The sequence below is a fragment of the Malaclemys terrapin genome, chromosome 6 (assembly GCF_027887155.1).
Source record: "Malaclemys terrapin pileata isolate rMalTer1 chromosome 6, rMalTer1.hap1, whole genome shotgun sequence".
Taxonomy (NCBI): Eukaryota; Metazoa; Chordata; order Testudines; family Emydidae; genus Malaclemys; species Malaclemys terrapin.
Window position 1 is genome coordinate 129,709,440 of NC_071510.1, and position 20,197 is coordinate 129,729,636.

The 20,197-nt window shown below is 46.0% G+C and overlaps 1 protein-coding gene across 1 annotated transcript in view; it reads left to right on the forward strand.

The window, feature by feature from the left end:
* The window catches only part of DNAI1 (dynein axonemal intermediate chain 1), a 298,189-nt gene that overhangs the window by 93,143 nt on the left and 184,849 nt on the right, over window positions 1-20,197 (forward strand). Inside the window, exon 13 of the mRNA XM_054031240.1 lies at window positions 2,996-3,243. Within this exon, the coding sequence (XP_053887215.1) occupies window positions 2,996-3,243 (248 nt within the window). The remainder of the gene's footprint in view (window positions 1-2,995; window positions 3,244-20,197) is intronic.

The window sequence follows — 20,197 nt, forward strand, 5'->3', positions numbered from 1 at the left end:
ATATTGCTAGAGAGGAGAGTGTTCTGTACCTGCTGGGAGAGTTCTCTGAAGTTACTAGAAGAACAGGAGTACTTGTGGCACCTTAGAGACTAACAAATTTATTAGAGCATAAGCTTTCGTGGACTACAGCCCACTTCTTCGGATGCATCCGAAGAAGTGGGCTGTAGTCCACGAAAGCTTATGCTCTAATAAATTTGTTAGTCTCTAAGGTGCCACAAGTACTCCTGTTCTTCTTTTTGCGGATACAGACTAACACGGCTGTTACTCTGAAACTTGTCTGAAGTTACTGTGATCTGTGGGATACATACACACACTCAAAATATCAGGCAAGATAGGAAATAATATAAAAGGATCTTACCGTTGACATGGTGGGGCATATGTTATATGCTTGAAAACAAAAATCTTTCTGTAAACAGAAAATTTGTTCTCCACATAGCATGTGCCAAAGAGCACACAACAGCAAGAATGTATCTGTAGATATGGCTAATACACCCTCAGAGAAATCTGTTTCAATAGATAAAGCTCCTTCTTCGCCTCTGGTGAGCTCATGGACTCACAGGCTTTACAGTCAGAAGGGACCATTGTGATCATCTTGTCTGACCTCCTGCATGTCACAGGCCACAGAATCTCACTCACTCACTGTTCCAGAACTTCACTCTTCTGATGGTTAGAAACCTTTGAAATTAGACAAACCTAAACTTGTTGATAGTCAGTTTATATCCATTTGTTCTTGTGCCAATATTGGCCCTTAACTTAAATAACTCTGCTCCCTCCCTGCTATTTATCCCTCTGATGTATTAATAGAGAGCAATCATATCTCCCCTCAGCCCTTGTTTTGTTAGGCAAAACAAGCCAAACTCCTTAAGTCTCCTCTCATAAGGTACGTTCTCCATTCTTCTGATCATCCTACTAGCTCTTCTCTGCATCTGTTCCAGTTTGAATTCATCCCTTCTTAAAAATGGGAGACCAGAATGAGCTTATCTGTAGCAACACCTTTTCTACTCCCATTGAGCATGGGAAATTTTCTCTTAAATGAACGAAAACTGAGAACTGCAGCAGACAACCTGGTGGTGGGGGAAGGGGCAAAGAAGAGGCCAAAAGCTAATAAAGAGAAGGAAATGGACATTTCAAGAGAGCAGAGATAACATCAGACCACACAATGGAGAGGAGAAACTAGGTAGGAAGAGAAACAGTAGTTTTAGAGGCAAGAGAAGTTGCAATTACAAAACACAGATGTGGGGTTAAACAAACAAATGGGAAATAAAGCAGCAGTAACTTGGGCATTACATTTATATTTTAACGAATTAGGTGCTATATGCTATAGATGGTTTATTAAATGTTTTCCCATGCAGGGAATAAAGGAGATGATATAGTTCCTCTTTTCTATAGAGGTTAAAAGTGCATCCATCCTGAGCTCGGCAAAGTTAATAAAATTCATATACATCGAACGACTGTCAGAAGGCTCAGACTCATTCTCCCAGACACTCAACCCTCCCTCTGAGAACAAAGCAGAGGAAACACAGGCCTTTCATCATGACCAACTCCAGGCTCTGGAGAACCAAAGAGGGAAGTGCCTCCAGAGCTGAGGACCCCTCAGTAAGAATGGCAAGCCCCCTTAAAATACCTTTATGATATATATCCCTCTTCTACCCTGGTTCTGAGTTTATTTCTAGGATGATGATTGCCATTGTACTGTGTACATCAGTGATTAAGGAACTTGGAAGGAAGGAGGCTTGTGCTCACTGTGATGGGTTGGACCCCCCTTCTGGGATGCCACCTGATGTACTGGGATTTCACTGAGCCTGCCTGCTCCACTAGCCTGACCTCCCTCTCCCGGTTTTGTTGAATTAGGCTCTCCGGCCTCGGGCAGTGCACATACACAGGTAGGGACGCACCAGCTGTAGAGTCTCACAGAGACTGCAAACAGCTCTCTATGAGAAGACTCAGCTAGGAAATCACCCAGCACTCAAATGCAGCTTCCCTCTGGAAGGTACACCTGACAACACCCAAGATAGTATTGTCTTGCACTGTAGAGAGATCTGTACAACGTAAGCTCATAACTTTGTCTCCTCCCTCAGTGTGGAGGAAGATGTGCACAACTTGCCCCCCCAGTTAGAAATTGCACAAACTGGGTTTAATAATAAACAAAACAAGTTTATTAACTATAAAAGGCATATTTTAAGTGATTATAAGGGATAGCAAACAGATCAAAGCAGATTACCAAGCAAATACAACAAAACATGCATACTAAGCTTAAGATCTTAAAGAGACTGGTTTCGATAAATAATTTCTCACCCTAAATGTTGTTTTAGGCAAGTTGCAGAGTTTCTGTAGCTTAGAGTTCCAGTTATTTCTCTTTACAGACTAGACTCTTGTCTTAGTCTGGACTCAGCCTTTGCCTTTCCCACCACTCAGTTCCTTTGTCTCTTCAGGTACTTTCAGCAGACTTTCTTCTTGGGCAGGAAGGCAATGGAGACGAGTCCTGTTTGCCTTACTCTCCAGCCTTAAATAAGATTTACATAAGACGGGAATCTTTTGTTTCCCAGTCTTGACCTCCCCCTCCTTTTAGTGGAAAATTACTAGAAGTTCAAGATGGTGTTTAGTACCAGGTGACAGGACCATCTGACCTAGTATTGTCACAGCTACGTCCCAGGATGCCTCTCAGGAAGGAGAGAGATTAGTATCTTCGAAGTCTTATTGTTTATTCCTAATGGCCCATCAAGGCTGATGGACTGTTGTCTGGTGGGTGTCTCCCACACACAGTTGTAATTGTGACATATTCAATATTCCTAACTGTAGATGCAGAAATGATACATGCCTACAAATTGGATAATCGCATTCAGTAAAATATAACCTTTCCGATGATAGCTTACAAGACCCATCTTGCATAAAATCGATCTCAGTTATGCCATATCCATATCATAAGCACATTTCCATAAAGAATATGGGCTGTAACGTCACACTCACATCATGATGTGGATCTTCCTTTCTCTAGATGACTTCATGAAGCAGAGCCGGGGCATGCTCCTTCTGTACACCATGAAGAACCCCTCCTTCCCCGAGTACATCTTCAACAGCGAGAGCGGCATCATGTGCCTCGACATCCACAATGACCATCCCTATCTTCTTGTCGTGGGCTTCTACGATGGCAACGTGGCCATCTACAACCTGAAAAAGTCGCACTCGCAGCCAGGCTACAAGAGCTCTGCCAAGTCAGGGAAGCACACAGACCCCGTGTGGCAGGTGGGTGCCCCAGCAGGGGTTTTCATTTCCTTTTACCTACAGCGCTGTTCAGTTCGATCGAGTTCAAACAGCACAGTGACAGGCCTGGGATAGAGGGACGTATGCTTTGGCCCTGTATGCGTGGTAATACTAGCTACTGATTGGTAACTTTCGGGGAGCGTCATAAAGCCTATGGCAATGTAAAGAAGTCCATAGAGAATTGGAGGAAATAATGAGCCCGAGTAGGCACCGAAACTTTGATCAAATAATTACTTTTCTTTGACTTTCTTTGAGATTAGGACCGACTTCTCTTGCTGGGATCAGCCAATCTCCTCTGTATATTAGCAATGTCACGCTGACATCCTGCACGTAAGGCTTTTGTCTTCTAAAGGTAAAGGCAAAGGACCGGATTCTGGCAGGCACCAGGAAGTGGGCAGGATGTACAGAGTGATTAATCAACCGTGAGTGACAGTTGTATTCTGGCAAGATCAGCCCAGTGACAGCCCGTTGTGCCACTGATCTCACTGAGACCAACAATACACTGCTTTGGGGCTGAACATAAAGGTTTTTGCTGGGTCATTGATCACGACAAGCAGGCCACGCCCTCTCATTTTAGGCAATGCCCCATAACAATGGGTAATGTTTTATTGGGGCCAAGCTGGGTGTGGTCGATCCTATGCTAGAATTGGCTGGCTCTGAGTCTTCTGGCATGTACCAGACAGAATTTAACCCACAGTAATGGTTACATGTTATTAACGGCTTCCGTTGAATAAAGTCCAAGAAGCGAGGGACCTGATTGCAGGGTATTCCCAAAGAGCATGGTTTTCCTGTACAGCAAGTGACATTTATGTATTATTACCGTGTATTATTTCAGTTAATGCATCATACAGAAAGTTTGGAATTTTAAAGTCACTTAAAAAATGTTCCTGCAGCAAATGTATTTAGTGATCTCTGGACAAGTTTATATGGGGCCCTTTGCCATTGACGCTTGGCAACGTATTGCACCGAGTCCACACAGAGTGGGAGAACATTCCCCACCCCATCTCCTTCCTGCTGCTATTGGAACTCGCTGGTTACCACAACAACAATTGAGCCAAAGTAAAATAATACGCTTCTCAGAATGATTGACAGGAATAGGATCCCTCCCGATGAAGGCTTCCTATAAAGGGCTGAGAGAGCTCAGTTGGAAGAAAGCTACAGGAAGCAAGCTGGCTCCTGTGGTGGGCCCTGGAGCAGTGAGGAAGAGGCAGGGAAAAGGCATCTGGGCCCCCGCTGCCTGCTTTGGTCAGAGGAATAACTTTGTTACACCACGAGTTTTGTATTTGACGACTAAAAGTGTGCTCTGAAGGAAGGGTCTGTATAGACTTTTGGGCCTGGACTAACCTTCCTGGGCCGGGGAGACACACCAGCAGCCTGCTTTCTTGTTACCGTGTTTCCAAAGTGCAAAGGGCCATTTCAGTATGTCCCCCTCTGCTGAAGAGTGTCTGTATTTTTGGAGTAGGACTCGACAGTCTGAGTAACTGCATTATAAAAACAAGTGTAGTGCTAGTCTGTTGCACAGCCATCGGGAGAATGGATTGTGTGCGCACAGGTGAGGGGAGACTCTGAACTGCAGACATGTATCAGCAGCAGTGTTGTCTCCTCATTGGAGAGAAAGGGAGCCACGAAGTGCCCTTTGATCTGAGCGAAGCACTTGTTGCTTAATCCTCGTTCAGCACTAAGAGGTACTATCATTTCACCAGTGTAATTTAGGGACACCCATGTTCCCCTAAAAAGCCTTTAGCTAGGTTGGGTACCATTTCTCCCTTTGGCCCAAATCCTGCAGTCCTTACTGAGGCAGTACTCTTGGCAGGGACTGCAGAATTTGGCCCATGACTTTTAAATAAGCATTAGAAAGGTCATGGGAAATTTTGCCAAAAAATTAAGATGCGCCGTTCTGAGCCTCTGCTCTGAGCTGACTGGCTCTTTCTTTTTGAAACAATGCAGGTATTTTAGCAATAGAGGGAGAAAGTGGAAAGTGAATGTTCTTCAGAGTAGAATAGAAAGTCTGACAGTTCCCTCATCTCATTTTTATCACTTAGTCTTTAGGAAATTAGTATTATTGTAGGAATCACAAGCATTTTCATAAAACAAAGCCAGTGTTAACGTATCACATTATTACATGCAAAAAGCTATGGTAAAATTTTCTGACTCCGGTGCTTAAGATGACGAAATATAGACTTGCTTGCTTAACATCAGGTCCCTGCATTTCTAGCATGTACAGTAATGGCTTCCTTTATATTGAGAGACTCTTCCATGTATTGAGCTCTAGCTACTCCAATATAAATGAGAAAGTTCTGGTTTATGTCAATGTAATGTTCAGGTTACACGTTCAGTCACAAAGGCCAATAACATACTAGGCCACTGATTTATCACCATAAACAGGGATAGAAAACACACATACCTATAGACATATAGAATATCTATGCAGTGCAGCCAAATTAACACAGCTGTTGGAACCTTATCTCTTATACATCCTGATTCCTGACTCACTGAGATTCTAACTTTGCAATGTTGCAGTAACTTCTGCTATCCTAAGACACAAGGCAAAAATCGCCCATTCACAGGAGGTTAATATAGTTCTTTGCGTTTAATTTGCTAGTCTCTTTGTTAAAAAGGGAGAGAAGAAGATTGCCTATGTTTGATAATGGTATTTAATGTTAATTAGACCTTGAGGCTCACATCTTATGTGAGGTGAATGGGTTGGGTGGGGGAGGGACAAGGCCACTAATTACCCCCCTTTATTGGTGTGATTGTTTGGCTTGAGAGCATATGCAGGAGTCGTGACTGGAGGGCAGATGCCTAAAGAGAAAATGCGCCTTGGAGCAGGATTAGGGGGAAAAAAACCCATTTAAATGGAAATAATGATTCCAAAGGTCAACACCCTTGTGTGTATCCAGTTCAGGGCTAGTTCCAGGGGGCTTGTTTTTGCCTAAGCTCTCTAAGGAGTATGCATCCCCCTTTACTCAAGCCAGTGGTTAAGTGCCACAGTCTGCTCCCTAAATGCAAACTCTGTGATGCAAAAGTGGTGTAGGTTCTGTTGGCTGAGCTAATCATCTCTGCAGATGCCCTCTGAGCAGCCTCCCCAGGCAGTACGGTCGCCCCACCAAGAGGATGTTCTCCTTGGCAAGGACTCTCTCTCCTCGGCAAGTTTCAGACTTCAACTGTTTTTTCTTTGGCCCTGGCTTTTTAAAAAGATGATGGCTAGAATTTTTTATAGTGGGTAAAAAGTGTGTTTTTGTCACTCTCCCGTCCCTGCAAAGCAGCTGAAGGGACTTTGCTCAAACCTTCCAGAATAATTCACCTTTAGGCACATCACTCATGGACATGTTCAGCTCAAAAGGTTTGGAAAGTTTGGAGTCTTGAGCGTGTGAAAAGGGGTTGATCATAGAAGCTGTTTGCAATTGCAAAGTGTATTTCTACTGTGCAGTATAGCTTCGTACTCAGCAGAGCTGCCACCTGTGTATGGCTCTAATCATACGTTAGCATCAGAACCAAGGTTTTAGTACTACTCCTGGTAACAATGCAGAGCCCATGCTGTTGTGGGAGTTGGACTCTGACACTACTTTGCTCATCAACACAATTGTTAGCCAAGTTCCAGTTGCAGAATGTTGACCCCACACCGAAGAAAGGTGGACGCTTCAATCAACTGTGTTTATAGTATGTCTCAGTGGGGGCTCACTAGGTCGACAGAACACAGCTGAATTTTTGGACCCAATTTGAGTTTCCAGAGCTGCCAGTTAGAAAAACCACCTTTCTACTTCACATATTAAATCTGATGAGGGCTTGTTAAGGTTCCTTCCTCACTCTGAACTCTAGGGTACAGATGTGGGGACCTGCATGAGAACCTCTAAGCTTAACTACCAGCTTAGATTTGGTTTTGCTGCCACCACCCAAATTATTTATGAGTCATTTGGGAAACTTTGTCTACCTCCCCCCAGACTATTTCCCTCCCAAGTACTATAACCCTTCCCTGGGTAGCCTTGACAGACTTCGCCACCAATTTCCTGGTGAGTCCAGATCCAACCCCCTTGGAACTTAAAAAAAAAGAAAAATCACTCAGGTTCTTAAAAAGAAGGCTTTTAATTAAAGAAAGAAAGGTAAAAATCATCTCTGTGCAATCAGGATGGAAAATAACTTTACAGGGTAATCAGATTCAAAGAGCCCAGAGGAACCCCCTCTAGCCTTAGGTTCAAAGTTATAGCAAACAGAGGTAAACCCTCTAGCAAAAGGAACATTTACAAGTTGAGAAAACAAAGATAAACCTAATGCGCCTTGCCTGGCTGTTACTTACAAGTTTGAAATATGAGAGACTTGTTCAGAAAGATTTAGAGAGCATGGATTGATGTCCGGTCCCTCTTAGTCCCAAGAGCGAACACCACCAAAACAAAGAGCACAAACAAAAGCCTTCCCCCCACCAAGATTTGAAAGTATCTTGTCCCCTTATTGGTCGTTTGGGTGAGGTGTCAGCCAGGTTACCTGAGCTTCTTAACCCTTTACAGGTAAAAGGATTTTGGAGTCTCTGGCCAGGAGGGATTTTATTTAGTATTGTACACAGGAGGGCTGTTACCCTTCCCTTTATAGTTATGACAGGGCTCAATGAGGCAGCCTGAACACAGGAGCCCAGCCACTCTTCAGGGGAAAGATATGTACTTTAACAGGGAAAATGGCCTAACTCTGAGGTGTAGGAGCTTGTGCAGTAGTGTCTCCATAGGAATTGTGGAAGCCCTATCTTTTAGGACTCTGAAATAAAACACACTTGAGACTATTATAGGGAAAAGTTCAGATCCTCAATGATATTTAGGCATCAACTCTCTTTGAAATCAATAGGAAGTAGGTGCCTAAATACCTTTGATGTTCTGGGCCAAAGTTCATACAGTGACAATGACAAAGACAACGAGATCTAAAAGGGCTTTTGCATCTCTAATTTCTATGCTCTGTCTAGGTTCTTGCATGATTCTATAATGAATCTTGTGTCTCACCAAGCCATTCCCAGTCCCATTTATAAAGATGTTCACTCTTATTTCACTGATGTCAATAAATTGGTTCAGTTACAAAACAGGATCACAATCAGCATGTACCATTGTCCCCCTTTTCTCTCCCCCTGCCTCCCATAGAGCACAGCTGCACAACAACAGCCTTCCTTAGTGCCGTTTGTATTAACTGTGCTTAAGAGTAGGATAGGTGCTTCATCAATAACCCACTGTCGCACCAAGTAACCATTACCCTTCTGATGACTGGCAGTTTCCTTCTAAATCTGTCACATTAAAACCCAGTCAGACAAATGGCCTCTGTGGCTGGTTTCTGTTTATGCGCAGCAGAGCAGTTTGCTCCTTCAGCTTCAGGCTAATGAGGAGTTTGGTGGGAAAACAGAAGGGAAGAAGGAAAGGTTAGAAGGTTGGCAGCAAGGTGAATAGATAAAGATTAGCATTCTGGGAACGGTCTCAGCTCTCTCCATGCGCACTTGCAGTTAATAGAACTGTTTGTAGGGTCTCCCTGGTTACTTTGCAGACACATCAAGCCACAGTAACCTTTGTATATATTTAACTGCCACCCCCAAAGCTTAGTAAAAACAATGGGGAGTCCTTGTGGCACCTTAGAGACTAACAAATGTATTTGGGCATAAGCTTTCGTGGGCTAGAACCTACTTCATCAGATGCATGGAGTGAAAAATACAGTAGGCAGGTATAAATATACAGCACACTAAAAGATGGGAGTTGCCTTACCAAGTGGGGGGTCAGTGCTAACGAGGCCAATTCAATCAGGGTGGATGTGGCCCATTCCCAACAGTTGACAAGAAGGTGTGTTACTTAGCTTAATGTTACTAGGGGTTCTTTACCACAGAGGGCGAGACCTGTGCAGACAGTAATTTGGAGAGGAGGGGAGAGTATGAGAGATCTGAAATCAGTAAAGCCGGAAAACGGTGAGGTGGGGTTCAAGCAGACAGGACTTCTTGGGTGGGCTGTAAAGCTGGCAGATAGGTGGATGTAAACAGGTGGGATGCCAGAGCAGAGCCAGCAGCAGGCGATAAGAGTGTGGAGCAGGAGAGAGTCTACATAAACAAATCAGAGTGAGATAAGCAAAAAGAACATCAGGCTAGGACGCATCTCAGAGCCTCCACTGGGAGCCCTGCTTTCCCTTTGTCTCTCTCCAGTAGCTTTTCTTACAGCCCTAGCCTTGAACACCCGGTCAAAGGAGGGGGAAAGAGAAGCTGGAGTTAACCCCTTGTGTGCTGGGGATCAGGTAGTGCCCCTGTATCCCATCACAGAAATTTTGCTTAACTCAGTCTGGCATGTGCACAAAACTGCTGAAGAATGAGGAGAGCATTCATGTGCTAAAGGAGGATGGTCTTGGAGCTAAGGCACTAGACTGGGTGTCAGGAAATCAGTGTTTGAGTCCTGGCTCTCCTGTTGACTGGCTGTGTCACTAAAGCCATTCACAGCAGCACTACTCATAACAGTAAGTGCTACCTCCAGTACTAATCAGCTATTCTATTCTATACACGTTCTTATACTGCCCCATAGAATCTGAGTGCCTTCCAGTAGTGCATTAAGCAACATAACTGAGAGAGAAGTGTGTACAGGAGAGCGTTTTGGTTTTGAAGGTATACACACAAACACACTGTCAGGACTGAGATCCCCACTTTGAACTTTAGGGTACAAATGTAGGGGCCTGCGTGAAAAACTTCTAAGCTTAACTACCAGCTTAGCTCTGGTTCGGCTGCCACCATCAATGGATTCCCTCCCTGGGAAGCCTTGAAAAACCCTCACCAAATCCCTGGTGAAAACAAATCCAAAACCCCTTGGATCTTAAAACAAGGAGAAATTAACCATTCCCCTCCTTCCTCCCACCAACTCCTGGTGAATCAGTTCCAACCCCCCCCTTGGATCTACAACAGGGAGAAATTAACCATCCCCCCTCCTTCCTCCCACCAACTCCTGGTGAATCAAGATCCAAAACCCCTTTGGATCTAAAACAAGGAAAAATCAATCAGGTTCTTAAAAAGAAGGTTTTTAATTAAAGAAAAAGGTAAAAATCATCTCTGTAAAATCAGTATGGAAATAACCTTACAGGGTAATCAAACTTAAAGAGCTCAGAGGACTCCCCTCTAGTCTCAGGTTCAAAGTACAGCAAACAAAGATAAACACTCTGGTAAAAGGTACATTTACAAGTTGAGAAAAACAAAGGAAAACTAACACGCCTTGCCTGGCTATTTACTTACAAGTTTGAAATAGGAGAGACTTGCTTAGAAAGATGTGGAGAACCTGGATTGATGTCTGGTCCCTCTCAGTCCCGAGAAAGAACACACTCCCAAACAAAGAACACAAACAAAAGCCTCCCCCCCCCAAGATTTGAAAGTATCTTGTCCCCTTATTGGTCCTTTAGGTCAGATGCCAGCCAGGTTACCTGAGCTTCTTAACCCTTTACAGGGAAAAGGATTTTGGAGTCTCTGGCCAGGAGGGATTTATAGTACTGTACACAGGACAGCTATTACCCTTCCCTTTATAGTTATGACACGCCCCCCAAATCACAGATAGTGTTGGATGTTCGGTTCCACACTGGCTGTGATTTCTTCCTGGAGTTTTAGGAGAAAACAGAGTTAATAAGACACATGTACCTTTAGACATACGACTGATTATATAAAAACTAACAATATGTTTCATTCCAAAAACAATTGTTAACCAGTTAACTCTGGGAAACTTTCCCGGGAGAGTGCATCAGCCACTTTGTTAGAAGCTCCCGAAATGTGTTGTATTTCAAAATCAAAATCTTGGACAGCTAAACTCCACCGAAGAAGTTTTTTGTTATTTCCCTTGGCGGTATGAAGCCACTGTAGCGCAGCATGGTCTGTTTGTAGTTGGAAACGCCGTCCCCAAACATATGGGCGTAGCTTTTCCAGCGCGTACACAATAGCATAGCATTCCTTTTCGCTGATTGACCAATGGCTTTCCCTCTCAGACAGTTTCTTACTGAGAAATACGACAGGATGGAATTCTTGATCCGGTCCTTCCTGCATTAAAACTGCTCCCACGCCTCGCTCGGACGCATCTGTGGTTACTTGGAACGGTTTGTCAAAGTCTGGGGCCCTTAGCACAGGGTCAGACATGAGTGTTGCCTTAAGCTGGTTAAAGGCCTTTTGACATTCATTAGTCCACTGAACTGCATTTGGCTGTTTCTTTCTGGTTAGGTCTGTCAGCGGGGCGGCGATTTGGCTGTAGTGGGGTACAAATCGCCTATAATATCCAGCCAAGCCTAAGAAGGATTGGACCTGTTTCTTAGACTTTGGAACCGGCCACTTTTGGATAGCATCCACTTTGGCCTGTATGGGATTTATAGTTCCTTGACCCACCTGGTGCCCCAGGTAAGTCACTCTGTTTTGGCCTATTTGACACTTTTTAGCCTTAACAGTTAGTCCTGCCTGCTGGATGCGCTCGAAAACTTTTTCCAGGTGCTCCATGTGCTCTGCCCATGAATCAGAAAAAATGGCCACATCATCGAGGTAGGCAACTGCAGATTCTCCCAATCCCGCTAGGAGACCATCTACAAGTCTTTGGAAGGTGGCGGGTGCATTTCGCAACCCGAAAGGGAGTACATTGAATTCATACACCCCTGCCTGGGTGACGAAGGCTGACCTTTCCTTAGCGGGTTCATCTAGTGGTACTTGCCAGTACCCCTTGGTTAAGTCTAAAGTAGAGATGAATTGGGCATGTCCCAATTTCTCCAATAGCTCATCTGTGCGTGGCATTGGATAGTTGTCAGGACGAGTTACAGCATTTAGCTTACGGTAGTCCACGCAAAAGCGTATTTCCCCATCTGGTTTGGGAACTAGAACCACTGGAGATGCCCATGCACTCTTAGAGGGGCGGATTATACCCATCTGTAGCATGTCCTGGATCTCCCTTTGTATAGCAGTTTGGGCATGAGGTGACTCCCGGTAGGGTGGGGTTCTAATAGGGTGAGCATTACCTGTGTCAATGGAGTGGTATGCCCGTTCGGTCCATCCTGGAGTGGCTGAGAAAATTGGTGCAAAGCTTGTGCACAGCTCCTTGATCTGCTGTCGCTGCAGACGTCCCAGGGTCGTGGAGAGGTTCACCTCTTCCACGCCACCATCCTTTTTTCCTTCATAGTAGACACCTTCAGGCCACTCCGCGTCATCTGTTTCCTGGGCTGTAAACTGGCAAACGTTTAATTCTCTGGAATAAAAGGGCTTAAGAGAATTAACATGGTATACCTTAGGCTTTATGTTGGAGGTGGGGGAGGCTATGAGATAGTTAACAGCTCCTAGGCGCTCCTGGACCGTGAATGGTCCTTCCCACGACGCTTCCATTTTATGGGCCTGGAGCGCCTTTAAGACCATGACTTGGTCTCCTACCTTGAAGGACCGTTCTCTGGAATGTTTATCATACCAGGCCTTTTGCTCTTCCTGAGCATCCTTTAGGTTTTCTTTAGCAAGGGCCAAAGAATGTCGGAGGGTGTTTTGTAGGTTGCTTACAAAGTCTAGAATGTTTGTTCCTGGAGAAGGCGTAAACCCCTCCCATTGCTGCTTCACCAACTGTAATGGCCCCTTAACCTCACGGCCATACACAAGTTCAAATGGTGAAAACCCTAAACTGGGATGTGGTACAGCCCTGTAGGCAAAAAGCAACTGCTGCAACACGAGGTCCCAATCATTGGAGTGTTCATTTACAAATTTACGTATCATGGCCCCCAAAGTTCCATTAAACCTCTCCACCAGACCATTGGTTTCATGGTGGTAAGGGGTGGCAACCAAGTGATTCACCCCATGAGCTTCCCACAGGTTTTCCATGGTTCCTGCCAGGAAGTTAGTTCCCGAATCTGTAAGGATGTCGGAGGGCCAACCTACCCTGGCAAAAATGTCTGTTAATGCCTGGCACACACTTTTAGCTCTGGTGTTGCTTAAGGGTACTGCTTCCGGCCATCGGGTAGCAAAATCCATGAAAGTCAGTACGTACTGCTTTCCTCTGGGTGTCTTCTTTGGGAAAGGACCCAGAATATCCACAGCTACGTGCTGAAATGGGACCTCAATTATGGGTAGTGGCTGGAGAGGGGCTTTAACCTGGTCTTGGGGCTTTCCCACTCGTTGGCACACCTCACAAGACCGGACATAATTAGCAACGTCCTTGCCCATTCCCTCCCAGTGGAAGGACTTCCCCAACCGGTCCTTGGTTCTGTTCACCCCAGAATCGCCACTGGGATGATCATGGGCTAAGCTCAAGAGCTTTACCCGATACTTAGTGGGAACTACCAACTGTCTTTGAGGATGCCAGTCTTCCTGGTGCCCACCAGAAAGAGTCTCCTTGTATAAAAGTCCTTGTTCTACAACAAACCGGGATCGGTTAGAAGAGCTGAGAGGCGGTGGGGTGCTCCGCGCCGCCGCCCAAGCTTTCTGAAGGCTGTCATCTGCTTCCTGCTCGACCTGGAACTGTTCCCTTGATGCTGGAGACATCAGTTCCTCCTTGGACTGTGGACTGGGGCTTGGTCCCTCTGGAAGCGATGCAGGTGCTGGGGCTGTTTCCATTGACTGTGAACCGCTGTCCGCTGGTGCACTATGTGGTATCTCAGGCTCTGGCTGAGCCTCTTGGGTAGGGTTATCTGCTGCTTCTGCCAGTTCAGGCTCGCTGGTGCCCTCTGGCGTTGGAGTTGTAGACGGGTTTGCAAGCGCTGGACTCAGGGCTGGCAATGGTTCTGGTGCTGGTTGCGTTGCCAGTTCCGGTTCTGGGACTGGCTTTGGCTGGGTCTCTGGGATTGGATCCACTACGGCTGTTGCAGTCGTTGGCAGAGGATCCAGTTCCACCACCTTTGTCTGGGTCTCCGGTAACACAGACTGGGCCCTGGTGGACGGCTCAGGAACAGGGATGGGGGTGAAAGCTTGCTTAGCCTGGCTGCGGGTGACTATTCCCACCCTCTTGGCTACCTTCACATGGTTGGCCAAATCTTCCCCCAGCAGCATGGGAATGGGATAATTGTCATAGACTGCAAAAGTCCACATTCCTGACCAGCCCTTGTACTGGACATGCAACGTGGCTGTAGGCAAGGTTACAGATTGTGACACGAAGGGTTGAATTGTCACTGTAGCCTCTGGGTTGATGAGTTTGGGGTCCACTAGGGATTGGTGGATAGTTGACACTTGAGCCCCAGTGTCCCTCCAAGCGGTAACCTTCTTTCCGCCCACTCTCAAGGTTTCCCTTCGCTCCGAGGGTATGAGAGAGGCATCTGGGTTTGGGGATCTTTGGTGTGATTGGGGTGTAATGAACTGTAATCGGTTGGGGTTCTTGGGGCAGTGAGCCTTTATATGTCCCAGTTCATTACATTTAAAACATCGCCCTGCTAAGGTATCACCGGGACGATGTTGGTTGGTGGAGACTGGTGTGATGGGGTGAGAAGGCGTCTGGGGTTTCCCTTGGGATGTGGGTGGGGCCTTGGGTTGTCCCCGGTGGTAAGGTTTTGTTTCGGCTTGCCCCTTCTGATATTCGCACCAACTGCTACTAGTTTTTTTCTTTTCTGCCACCTCCACCCATTGGGCTCCAATCTCCCCCGCCTCAGTTACAGTTTTGGGCTTCCTATCTAGGATGTACCTTTCTATTTCCTCAGGAACACCCTCTAAAAACTGCTCCATTTTTACTAGGGAAAGTAGATCTTCCAGAGATTGAACATTTGCTCCTGATACCCAGGCATCACAATTTTTGTCAATGTGGTAGACATGACGGGTAAATGACACATCGGGTTTCCACTTTAGGGCTCTGAACCGCCGACGGGCATGCTCGGGTGTTATCCCCATTCTGATTCTGGCCTTGTTTTTAAAAAGTTCATAACTGTTCATGTGTTCCTTAGGCATTTCAGCCGCCACCTCTGCTAAGGGTCCACTGAGCTGCGGCCTCAGCTCTACCATGTACTGGTCTGTAGCGATGCTGTATCCAAGGCAGGCCCTTTCAAAATTTTCTAAGAAGGCCTCAGTATCATCGCCTGCCTTGTAGGTGGGGAATCTTCTGGGATGGGAAGTGGTACCTGGAGGGGGGTTGTTAGCATTGGCTGGTGCATCCTGCTTAGCCTTTGCTACTTCCAGTTCATGCTTCCTTTCTTTTTCTCTCTCCTCCATCTCTTTTTCTTTCAGCTCCATCTCTCTCTTGTGGGCCTCCTCTTTGGCTTTTTCTTCTCTTTCTCTCTGCTCTGTCTCGAGTTTTGTTAATTGAAGCAGTCTCTGATGTTTTCTTTCATTTTCTTCTGCTTCTAGTTTGGCCAGTTCTATTTTGTTAGCTACTTCTTTGGTAGTCATTTTCCTGTTTTCTTGTGCTGGATAACCCCCTCTGCAGTTGTCTGAAACTGGGAAGCTCTCAGCTCTGGCTGCTGCTGAGTTAACAGAAACTTTCTAACTAGCTACTCCCGAGGATGTAAAAAGAAAAAAAAAAAAACAATTCAGCTTGTAAATTCCCTTTAGCTTTGTTTGCTCATTTGAACACTTCTCTTAACCAAGGACCTGTTAAAAAAAACTTAACACCTCTGCCTTCAGGCAAGGAGAGATAAGATATGCATCTATCTACTTCCAGCTCGGCTTTCCAAGCAGCTAGAAGGAGAAAAAAAAAATCTCACTGGCTTTTGGGTTTAAAATAATCCCACCGCTATCCACCATGTCAGGACTGAGATCCCCACTTTGAACTTTAGGGTACAAATGTAGGGGCCTGCGTGAAAAACTTCTAAGCTTAACTACCAGCTTAGCTCTGGTTCGGCTGCCACCATCAATGGATTCCCTCCCTGGGAAGCCTTGAAAAACCCTCACCAAATCCCTGGTGAAAACAAATCCAAAACCCCTTGGATCTTAAAACAAGGAGAAATTAACCATTCCCCTCCTTCCTCCCACCAACTCCTGGTGAATCAGTTCCAACCCCCCCCTTGGATCTACAACAGGGAGAAATTAACCATCCCCCCTCCTTCCTCCCACCAACTCCTGGTGAATCAAGATCCAAAACCCCTTTGGATCTAAAACAAGGAAAAATCAATCAGGTTCTTAAAAAGAAGGTTTTTAATTAAAGAAAAAGGTAAAAATCATCTCTGTAAAATCAGTATGGAAATAACCTTACAGGGTAATCAAACTTAAAGAGCTCAGAGGACTCCCCTCTAGTCTCAGGTTCAAAGTACAGCAAACAAAGATAAACACTCTGGTAAAAGGTACATTTACAAGTTGAGAAAAACAAAGGAAAACTAAAGAAGTGAGGTTTTTACTCACGAAAGCTTATGCCCAAATAAATCTGTTAGTCTTTAAGGTGCCACCAGACTCTTTGTTGTTTTTAAAGGAAAACTAACACGCCTTGCCTGGCTATTTACTTACAAGTTTGAAATAGGAGAGACTTGCTTAGAAAGATGTGGAGAACCTGGATTGATGTCTGGTCCCTCTCAGTCCCGAGAAAGAACACACTCCCAAACAAAGAACACAAACAAAAGCCTCCCCCCCCCAAGATTTGAAAGTATCTTGTCCCCTTATTGGTCCTTTAAGTCAGATGCCAGCCAGGTTACCTGAGCTTCTTAACCCTTTACAGGGAAAAGGATTTTGGAGTCTCTGGCCAGGAGGGATTTATAGTACTGTACACAGGACAGCTATTACCCTTCCCTTTATAGTTATGACACACACACACACACATAGCTGTATGTCTATGTTAGAAAAGGCAGGTCTTGGCGCATAAGGTGGGGAGGAGTGGGATGGTCCTCAGAGAGGTGATGCCACAGTCTCAGACCAGCCCCTGAGAAAGTTCTGTCTCCCACACAGATGAGCATTACCTTGTTGTAGAGCATTCTGCTGGGCCAGAGGAGTGAAGTTGTTGACCATCCCAGCGCTTTAGTCTATCTTTTAAATATCCTGAGCCTAGGACATGGAGCACTTTGAAGATAAGGACTGAGACTTTGAACTTGATTCAATGTTCTATGGGAAGCCAGTGTAGAGAGCAAAGGACAGGTGTGATGTGTTCACTGGGTTGCTGAGGAGATGCACTGCAACATCCTGTACCAGATGGAGTTCCCTAAGCACAGAAGGCTTCATGCCCAGGTATCACATTGTTATAGCCCAGCCGCGAGGTGCCGAAGGAGTATGAGGTAATCATTCACCACGTTGGGATGACGTGTCCTAGCCAACCAGAGATGACACAAAATGTTGGACATGAATAGATAGAAGCTTTCGAGAAAATCTTTGCAGCATTTTGATTTCAAAATTTTCTTCTCTTAAGGAACTTTTGGACCCATTTCACTCTAAGGTTAAATGAGGTAAAGTGCCAGAAGTTTTTCCTAAGTGTCTTTGCTGCTAATGAACAGGATCTCTGATCTTTAGCTCGGCTGTTGTATTTTATCAAGGCAGTGTGAGGCTGTAGCTCCTGAAGATTTAGATTTTATACTTAGTACAGTAGCTTTTTTTTAAACCACAACTTGGATACACTTTCTGTTCGGTCTGAATTCTCTTGTAAAGCACCATAAGCCTTCCTGGAACATCATGTAACGTTTATCTGAAAAGGGAGTTCTGCTCTGATGGGTTTTTTCCCTCTGTACTTGCATACAAATGCTGGGCTTTCTGTCCTTCTGGTCTGGCTGCTGCTAGATCAATAGATTTTTGTTTTGTGCTGCTTTGTCTCTCTCTCCATTCTGACTTAAGATGTAAAGTACAGATAATTATCAGATTGTGGCTTTTTCAGGCTTCGGTTTCTTTATTAATGTCCATGTTCTAGGTGTAAGCTTTTCCCCTTCCCTTAGTAGTGGTAGTAACATTATTTCTTGAGTCTGTGATTTTCAAAGCCCCTTCAGGGATTGAGAGGCTGAAAAATCCTCAGCTTGAAAGTTTAAGGGAACAGGGGAAGAGGCGACTCATTCATTTGATTATAAGGAAGGATGTTTGGAATCCTGACTTTAGGACCGCTCCTATCTAAAACTCTGGAAGTGGATATAGGGGGTCAGATTCTAGGAGCTTGCATAGAGATTCTCCTGAGTCATGCTGGCAGTCAGACCAGGTGGGTCTTAAAAGCACCAACCTAGGATGCAAAAAGGTTTGCGTGTTTCTCTGAGAGAGGGAAGTCGAGGCAGGGACAGAGGAATCCTGCAGGGAACACAGCTAAGTGCAAGCTTTGGCAGAAACTTAGTTATATAAAATTAATAAAAGAACCCTCTCGCAGGGTTAAGTTTGAACTTTACCCAGAGCGCGCAGGTGTGTGTATTACCAATAAGATGGGAGTGCGACCTGCGTGCAGTGCTTTCTAGATACAATACCAAAACAGAACTGGCTGGGCCAGATCCTCAACTGGTGTAAGCCTCCACACAGTCTGTGGGTGCTAGTGGAGGTGCACCCCCAACCTCTCTCTAACCTCAAGACAACCTTTGCCAGGCCAGAATCCTGCGAGGTGCTGAACAGCCTCCACTCAGTGTTGGGCAGGAGGCACGACTCGGCACCTGGCAGGCCAACCACCCGACTCCCCCGGCTGGTGATGCAATCGGTAGGGTTCTGCTACGGTGGGGGCTTTGTGTCAAACCCGTTACAGACCCCGCCTCTGATTTCCCTAGCACCAGCCATTCCCGGAATTTGGATGCAAGCCTTCCCGCCGTGCGCCGTTTGCAGTCCCTACACACAGAGGGTGAAACTTAATATTTGGCCTGTAAATTGGAACTCCTGTTCATTGAGCAGAGTCAGAATTGGGCGAGTGAGCCAGGAATTGCAATTGGTTAAATACATAAGAGCAGTGCTGGCCTCTGTTGCAGGGGCTGTTAGCCGCATATCATATCTAGGATGCCATAAGTGCCCCAACCACTGATAAGGACAAATAAGTGAGAACCTAGTTTCCAGTTTCCTTGCTGTTCCTGCTCCATGGCTACTAATAAGCCAAGGCAATACAATAGGAAGTGCTGTGTGCTAGGAGGGGATAAGTAAATAGGCTCTTAGTAATACACTGTGAACTCACAAACCAGAACATCCAAATCCCAGCAGGAAGAAAACAAACTGAAAGTGGGGTCTGCCTTACCTCGCTCTGTTTATAGCTGAGCCATTGCTTCCCTTAGATAAATCTCAGTTTCACAAGCTTAAGGGCTTGCTGTTTGCAGAGGGGTGAATGTCACCCTGATTCTCTCTATTCAATTCAGTGCCACTTCCCTGTGTGTTAGGGGACGTCTTCACTACCCGCCGTATCGGGTAGCAATTGATTTATCCGGGATCGATATAGTGCGTCTCGTTAAGACGCACTATATCGATCCCCGAACGCGCTCACCGTCGACTCCGGAACTCCACCGGAGCGAGCGGCAGTAGCGCAGTCGACGGGGGAGCCGCGGCCGTCGATCCCGCGCCGTGTGGACCCCAGGTAATTCGATCCAAGATACTTCGACTTCAGCTACGCGAATAGCGTAGCTGAAGTTGCGTATCTTGGATCGATCCCCCCCCCGCAGTGTAGACCAGCCCTTAGTCTAGTCTCACTGGCCTGAAAGCTACGTTCTCTGTCAGAGAGGGAGCACTGTTTTGTTACTGCCATGGGTGGCAGGCGTAATAGGCTGGAACCGCTGCCGGGGGATGCCGGGTTGCTGGTTTTTGCTTATTATTATGTGCTATGCAGATTCCAGGGCAGCTGAGGCGAAAGTATCTGCTATGCGGCTTCCTGGTTCATCAGGATCGCCCTGAACTCCAGAGAGATGACTGATGAACCCAGGAATCCGAGTAGCGAATACTACCTCCTCAGCTGCCCCAGAACCTGCCTGGCATATAGAAAAAGATCAGTGTTCTTCTGCTGGTGGAGGGAGCAGGGGTGTGGGTTTCCCATTCTCTGGCCCAGGGCTGGGATCAGCAGGCTGGCCGGCGTGGCTGGGGTTGGCCGGCAGCTAGAGCTGGGATCAACTGGCTGGGGCTGCCCGGGCTGGTCCGGGTCTGCAGTTGGCCGGCTGACCGGCGTGGCTGCGGCTGCTT